At 38.5% G+C, this 8,170-nt stretch overlaps 1 protein-coding gene across 1 annotated transcript; it reads right to left on the reverse strand.

Annotated features, from left to right (window-relative positions):
* Nucleotides 1–2,098: 2,098 nt before the first annotated feature.
* Nucleotides 2,099–3,762, reverse strand: foxg1a (forkhead box G1a). The gene has a single exon (XM_062469469.1). It carries the CDS (start codon nucleotides 3,624–3,626, stop codon nucleotides 2,403–2,405), a length of 1,224 nt encoding a protein of 407 aa, XP_062325453.1. The 5' UTR covers nucleotides 3,627–3,762; the 3' UTR covers nucleotides 2,099–2,402.
* Nucleotides 3,763–8,170: the final 4,408 nt, after the last annotated feature.

Raw genomic sequence — 8,170 nt, forward strand, 5'->3', positions numbered from 1 at the left:
GTCTCAATAATGGATAATAATAATAATACTAAAAATAATAATAATTTAAAAAAAATATTAGTTTTAAAAACGATAAAAAATGTAATTAACAATTATTTGTGCATAATAAGAGCAATAAGAACAATAATATTCATTATCAGTATTAGTGATAGTTGTAGGCCTATTTTTGTCAAAGTTAATATTTTATATCTAAAATGGTCTAATCATTCATTTTCACTTCCTTAAGAAAAGGTGTTTGCTTGATTAAAATATTCAAATATTGAAATTTTCATCTTAACACAAGGCACTCTAATTAATAAAATGAATTAGATTGCAAAATATTTTTCTTTCTTAGAACAAATAATAGTTGACCAATGTTATTGTTTTTTTGGCATAGCGAGTTAGCATACGCCTCCAAATCTTCTGTTAACATATTGGATAAAATAAACTTCAAATTGACAAATGAAGTAACATTAAAGTATGGGAAGATATGTCCCTTGTACATTTAACCCAAGCCCTTTAGTCATTGTCTTTTGAATGGTCACCCCATTTAACATTTGAACGATAGCATCTTGCGAGGGAGATATTGAGTTCCACCGGCCCATTGTGAAAAGCAGTGAGGTTATTGCATTACAGTTGGACTCATTTAACACGATGCCTCTTTAGGAAATGAACAAATTGTTGGCTGCATAGAGCTGAGAGTTGAGCTTTGTTGTGTTTTATTGTAGATACAAGCCTGACCACCATGTCTATTCTATTTCTGATGAACACAACAAATTGTCAGCAGAAAGGGAAAGGCTATACAGATCAGCAAAGGCCTACTTGTTCAAAGTCAGTATAAACGTGCATCTCTTTTCCATAAACATCATAAGGTAAGACAATACATTTCCCTCAAACAAAAGGCGGACAATGGTTTACAAACCTCTCTAAAAAATGATTTCTCTCATAGTGTCTAACGCTCTCTTTCTCACTATGGTGGAACAATTAATACACAACAGCCAAACCATCAAAAGCCTCCAATATAGGATGTTAGAGGGAGTAAGAACGAGCACAAAAACTCTCTCAAATACCGGTCTCATGTGTATGTTCTCAAAGCATCACATACGGAAACAGAATATGAACCAGCCTTCACGTGCCCTGACGCACAGCAGCATAGCAGAGCATTTTTCGTAAAACTGTACAGCGCATGCATGTAACTTCAATTAAGTTGATCATAGACTACTAGTTGCGTGGATCTACCATGGATTATTTCCTTTACACATAAATAGACGTAGGCCAAATGAGAAATGAGCATGTGATATAGTTTAGTGACAGTTTCCTCTGAAAGACGGACTGTGTATAGAAAAGCCCCCTCGGACAAGGCCTAAGTCACAGCCGCCCAGCCTGTCGCCCATACAGTCCACGCTCAAAGACATGCAAAAGAGAAGCCAAACGTTTCTCTATCATACAGGAATGTTAAAAAAGACAAAGGTTGGATAAGAACGTAACCTATTCTTTTATTTTGATCGATTAACAGTTTAAGCGACAAACACGGGAATAAAGACCACAATATCACAACCATGAAATTTAAAGAGACGACATAAACAATCACTCCATATTTTTATGAGGCATTTGCTCAACACGGGTTACACGTTCGCAAAGTTAACCTATAATTACAATAGGTATTGACATGTCACTAATTACAAAAAGAATGCGATCGGGTGGTGATCACATACAGTAAAATATGCACAACACAGGCCAGAGGCATTCATTCATTTTGTCCCCTTCCTATCTGCCCTGTCTTATGCTGCTGCTGAAATACTGAACTCTCGAGTATCATCTAAACCGATTCTTTGGTCTAAAAAGTAACAGTATCGTGTAGAAAATATAAATGATTGTATCAAGTACTAATTGTTCCTAATGGGAGAGAGGACAAAATAATAAGAGCCATAGGTTGGTATGGGCATTCTGCATTTTTTTTAAACACATTTATTTGAAAATGAAAACAAAAATTAGTCTTTAATTTTTCACAAATCATATTTCCACCACCAGTGCACGCATGATATACGTGATAATACTGCAAACATGGCCACTGGTGGCTGATGTGATGGTATTAGATATTTTTAATATTAAAAAATTAGGCAAATCTGCAGACACTATTTAAATACACATTCTAAAGGTAATGCCTCTTCAAAAACCTATACGTTTTTCTCTTTTTTTTTCATCACATTGCACGTTGCTGACAGTGGAACCATAAACACCTCCCCGACACTTGACATATATATACACAGAAATAAATGCAGAATATCAATAAAAAATACCTGGACTTCGGGCTGCTTTCGTTTTGTTTTCTCTTTGTTCTTAAGTCTCTCTTTTATAGGATATTTTACAAGGTAAATGGGTGTAAAATGTTCACTTACAGTCTGCTCCATGTGGATGTTTTGTTAGTGTATAAGTGGATTTGAAGATGAACCTTGATTTTGATGTGTAAAGTAGTCAGACAGGCCTCCGGACAGTCCTGAAGAGAAGCTGGGAAGGGAAGGCCGTAAGGAATCGCAGGACAGGGACGAGGGAGCCTGCGGGGAGGAGGAGGAGGTGGCCCGAGCAGTCATCGTGGTGCTACTCTGAGACGTCATGGACGGATGGGGGACGTGGGGGAAAAAGTAACTTGTCTGTCCAGCTAGTAGGTTAACGGAACACGGGTTTAGGGAGTATGTCCCGGAGCAGGGCACAGATAGACCACATGGCACGGAGGCTGCCAGCGCCGCTGCTGTGAGGTGATGAGTGGCGTAAGGGATGTCTCCATTTACCAGTCTGTCAACACTCAGTCCGTTGGAGGAAGGGAAAGAATGGTTGTTCCCCAAACTGTTCTGAGTCAACATTGTACTGTAGGACATGGGGTGACTAGGATAGGCTGATGATGTGCCGTTGTAGCTCAGGGCACTGCTGGCCCTGGGGTGGTGAAGAGACAGAAACGGGGACATAGGCCAGTATAAAGACCCTGCCCGGTCCATAAAAGTGAGGCCAGAGGTTAGGCGAGCGCCCCGCTTAAATGCCAGCTTGGCCCTAGATGTTGTGGATCTCCTGCGAAGTTTGCCCGTCGTCCCACCGATGAAGACATCATCACTTGAGGGGTCAAGCATCCAGTAGTTCCCCTTGCCCGGGTCATCGTAGTGCCGCGGGACTTTAACGAAACATTTGTTCAGACTGAGGTTATGCCTGATGGAATTCTGCCAGCCTTGCTTGTTCTCTCGGTAGTAGGGGAAGTTTTTCATGATAAACTCGTAAATACCGTTCAGCGTTAGTCGTTTTTCCGGGCTCTGTCGGATTGCCATCATAATAAGAGCGTTATAACTAAAAGGCGGCTTCTCATACTTGCCGTTTTTCTTTTCTCCGTCTTTACCATTTTCCCCGTCTTTGCAATCCTTCTTCTCATCCGTTTTTTCCTTCTCGTCGTTGCAAGTCGATTCCTGGTTGGAATTGTTGTCACTTTTAGTGCAAGTGTTCTCCGACTTAGTGTCCTGTAGTGCAGGCTGAGACATCTTCTCCTCTTCCTCGGGGACTGGTCGGTGGTTGTCATTTAGGACGGCTTCAGGCACCAGGCTGTTTATACTGAACGACGATTTAGGAATCATTTTCACTTCTTTCCGTTCTCCCATATCCAACATCACACGCAAGGTATAATGGCAGTAACCAGCAGCACAGTTGGGTCTCAATCTCTATCGCCGGCAACTCTGCAAATAAAAAACAACTATTTCATGGTCTTAAAAAACACATCGATAGGAGACAGATAGCTACAATTAATTACGGAGCCACAGACACTAAGCTGTAAAAAAATTGGTTGAACCTTTACAGTGCGCAGCCAACCACAGCACCATAAGTATTAACGCGTCCTCCTAGGTTTCAACCAATCGTGGAGCAGTTCTTAGCAGTTGCCCAAGTGCGCAAGGATACACACACACAACCTCCATTGCAATGTAGAACGCACTCACCCCCATCAACAAAGGCAGTTCCTCTACCTCGGACCAAAAGCATACCAAGAAAATAGATCACACCACCTAAATCCATTTTACTGCTTCTGATATTTCTAGATTGCTTACCCAACATTTCTTAGCGTCTCAAAAGCGTGTTACAGACCGTTGGGGATAAACACAAGAGAAAAACTGTAAAGTAACCGCCGAAAAGAGGAACTACTTTATGTCTCAAACAAAACTATAACAATTTGTTAGCCTATAGCAGATTTTTTTTTTGCTTATATTAATGTGGGCCTGGTCTATATTTTCACGTCTTGTATGCCACAAATAAATGTGTATCATGCCATGATTATGAGTACTGTTAACAAAGTGCACTATACATTTAAAGGAAAATATTTCACGTATTATGTGTTGGCCTACACGTTTCCTTGCCCCCCGCCCTTTTTCTGAATGGAAGCTTCTCCATTCAGACGCCTTTAAGTCCTTCTATTTGTACCAAAAGATTTAGTAGAAACATAGGCCTACAGAAGTCCTTACTAATGTTGTTGACATTTAGATATTAATCCAGTAAAATAACATCAATACAACGAATTTTCCAAAGATATGAATAGAGATGAATCAGAAAGTAAAGCATGAATATAAATGCAATGTAGGAAAGAGCAACTGTAACAAATGCTACAAGATAATAATGCATTAATAATGCATCTCTTTTATGGATCATCATCTAAATACTGACTGGTAACAAGATCCCAGAGACAAATTTGTCTACAATTGTGTGAACTGTAAAATAGCTTAAGCTGAACATATGTTGTGCAACCAATAAGTGCCCCCAGGGTGGGGTCTTGACAATAAGAGATATGACTCCTGCGAATTTAAACCTTCGAAAATCATCGCATTCCATTCCTCCTTATTCTTGCATAATAAATTAGGCTATAGGTTTAAAATCCAAATGATTTCTGTATATAATACTAGGCCTCAGAGTTGATACCCATTGTGGGTTCAAAGCATGTTACATAAAATCGCAGAAACCAATACTTCCAGTAGTCTAAAGGTCAATCTAGGCAAGCGTTGCATTGTTTTTTTTCCGTCTGTTTAGGTAAATTAATATGTGTGTTTAATAGGATGTGCCACAGACTCACAAACACACAAACACAAGCACTTACGCATAGACACGTTTCCCAAAACAGTTGGAGCGCGGGCGCACGAGAAAGAGAGAGAGAGACAGAGAGAGACAGAGTGAGAGAAAGAAAGAGAGAGAGAGCGAGAGTTGAGGGGGGGATGTGTAGGAGAGAGACCTACAGCCGTTATAGATTCCCACACGGCTACTTTTCTGGCGTGGACATATTGTTTATGCACTTTTCATATAGATATCAATGTCATGGTAAATGTCAAGCTAACATCCTGTATTTTAATTCATATAGTAATTAGGACATTGTTATTATGCTTGCTGGCTACAAGGCCCAGTGATTGTTTCAACTCAACCGAGAGTTGACCGTCTTTCCTAAATGTATCCTTTTCTGGTATAGCGTTTGTGTCTTAAGAATAGTTACTAACAATGGGCCAATTACAGCATGTGATCAAGTGTAATGAGAAGATTTTCTTTACTCAAATTAAAAAATATTTGAATCTTCAAATAGTAGCATTAGTAACATAATTGATATAAGACATTACAGTGTGATTAATAATGTAGTTGGCTGAATGCCAAACCATTAGGCTTATCTCGTTATGATTTTTTTTAAATAATGCTAATGCTAATGATAGATACTGCAAGGCATAGCAGGCTACTTTTACTATCGACACCTACAAAAGTAATAACACATTGATAAATTAGTAACAACAACATGTAACAACGTTTAAGAATATATTGGACACTTACACATAATTTTACTAAACTACAAATACTTTTTAAATGCAGTTATGGCTATGGAAGAAGGAATTGCCTGTTTGCCATCCTATTTGTAGGCCTGTTAAACTCGCCAGAAATATATGAAAATGTAACTTTATGAATAGCTTACAATTTGACAATATATGTTTTTCCAGGTACGCAGTACACAGAGTGGAGGAGCCAAGTTGGAAAGGCAGAAACGCTTTTGTATTGTTTTCTCATGTTGTAGGCTACGTCCATCCTTCCCAGGGAGGGAGAATGTGATTTTGGAAGGCACCAGCGGGATCGCATCACTTAGTAAGAAAGGCCGCTTGTCAACGCTATCCTTCAGCACAGCAAACCTCCATAAGAAAACAAATAAAGCAGTGGACGTGTGTTTTTCTACGTTTGAGGTAACAATCTAGAGAAGAAAAAAACACATCCATCTATACCATCAAATTTATCAATAAGCTTTCAAACCTTACACACAAATCTCAAGTATTTTCGTTACATTTAAGAAATGACTAAGGCAACAAAAGAAAAGTTTATAAAAAGCGACGCAAGTGATGTTGTGTAGTCTACATGTGTATGATTGAACTCAGGTTTACAATAATTAGAATAAATCAAGCCCTCCCACCTCTTTCTCTACCTCTCTCTGTTCGAACCAAATTGGGTGCAGAAAAATCTGATTTGATTACGATGAATAAAAACAGAACATAAGAAGGTGATGATGGCTAGTAAGACATGGTTATGAATGCAACACTTAAAATTGGTAAGAATTTGAATGCCCATGTCACACAATTTTGAATTCCTAACTAATGTTACATCACTATAACTTTCAATAGGAAGCCTACATTTAGTTTTCCAAAGCCACGCTTTACAGATATGATTATATTATTGTAGACGTTATTATCGAACATCCTTCATCTGATATATGAACATCTTTCAGTGATTCTCAAACAAATGAAAGACGCATGGCGTGAAAGGAAAACTGAAAAGGGATTCATTGCTCAACAAGTCTGTCGTAGGCCTAATTCCTAATATAAAAACCAAGAGTTTACAAATTAAATCTCTCAAACACACATTTTACCTGTTGGAAATGGCTCAAGCTGGCCTTAAATAACCCAACTAAACTCAGTTTAGTTGTAAATATATTTTAATACAATGACGAGGCCACTCAACAAGCACTGCACAATATTTATAAACATGGTGTTCATGTAAACACGGTTATTATACACTTCGGGGCATAAATAATGTCGTGAGGAAATAAGACACTGGAAAACAGAGGCAGACACGGCTCCCGTTATTCCGAAGCATGGTTTTGGCCATGTATAGGGCTACATAGCCCTCTATCGGTAGACAAGAGAGAAAGCATGCTTTTAGATACTAGCCTAGGTGGACTGCACAGTCTCTGAATTAACGGGATACAAGGCGTACAATTTGATCAATTCTATTTCAAAGAATAAAGAATTAGACCTACTTGTGACATAGAATAAAGCGGAGCTTATGGATTAAACAATTGAGTTATAGGCCTAGTGTCCTTTGTCATATTAATATTCATTACCAGACAGTGTCCGATCATCCATGCACGTTTTTGCAGATCGATGTCGATACCTGTCTTCAAGCTATTATATTCGACATTGTTTAAATAATAGGCAAATGTCCTATTCATCTAAATGAAAATGTGAAGTGAACGTGAATTTGAATTTATATGGCTATGCATTTAGGCATATAGGTGTAGAAATAATGTAGAAATACTGTAGAAATAATGCATATTTCCAACAATAAACTCAACTACACATCTTTTCTATTACATTATTCTGTTTATTATAGATATTATTATCGCCAGGTTTGTTGTCTGAATGGTAGTCTACCAGTGGGCTGCACCGTGTAGCGTCAATAGTCTTGTAAAGCCTGAGAAACAGTAAACATGCAGAAGCTCCCCACGGTCTTTCCTGAATTGTAGGATAGCCTACATTGAATTGCAGATTCTCGGATTGAAACATGGGCCAGTTTGATATATTAAAGAACTACGTTGTTGGGAAAAGGTTGGGATATGCTTAACTGAACAGGAGCTATATAGGGCCTACATCTGAAATGGAACAAACTATACACAAACATGGACAGATCAACAGAAACTTGTTTTTTTTTTTTTTTGCCATAGGCGATAGGCTATAGGCCGAAAATGATTCAAAGATCAAATCTGGGAAACAGATAAGATTGTCATTAGGCTTTAGAATTTCAGGAGAGCTGTAGACCAGAAAAATAAAATAAAATTCGGGTCCAACATTATTAATAAATTGTGTGAGCGTGATGGCTGCCCCGGGGAATATGTATTTCCGGATAATTCAATTTGTTCCGTGCTACTAAAGGC

The sequence above is a fragment of the Osmerus eperlanus genome, chromosome 9, assembly GCF_963692335.1.
Source record: "Osmerus eperlanus chromosome 9, fOsmEpe2.1, whole genome shotgun sequence".
NCBI classification, from domain to species: Eukaryota; Metazoa; Chordata; class Actinopteri; order Osmeriformes; family Osmeridae; genus Osmerus; species Osmerus eperlanus.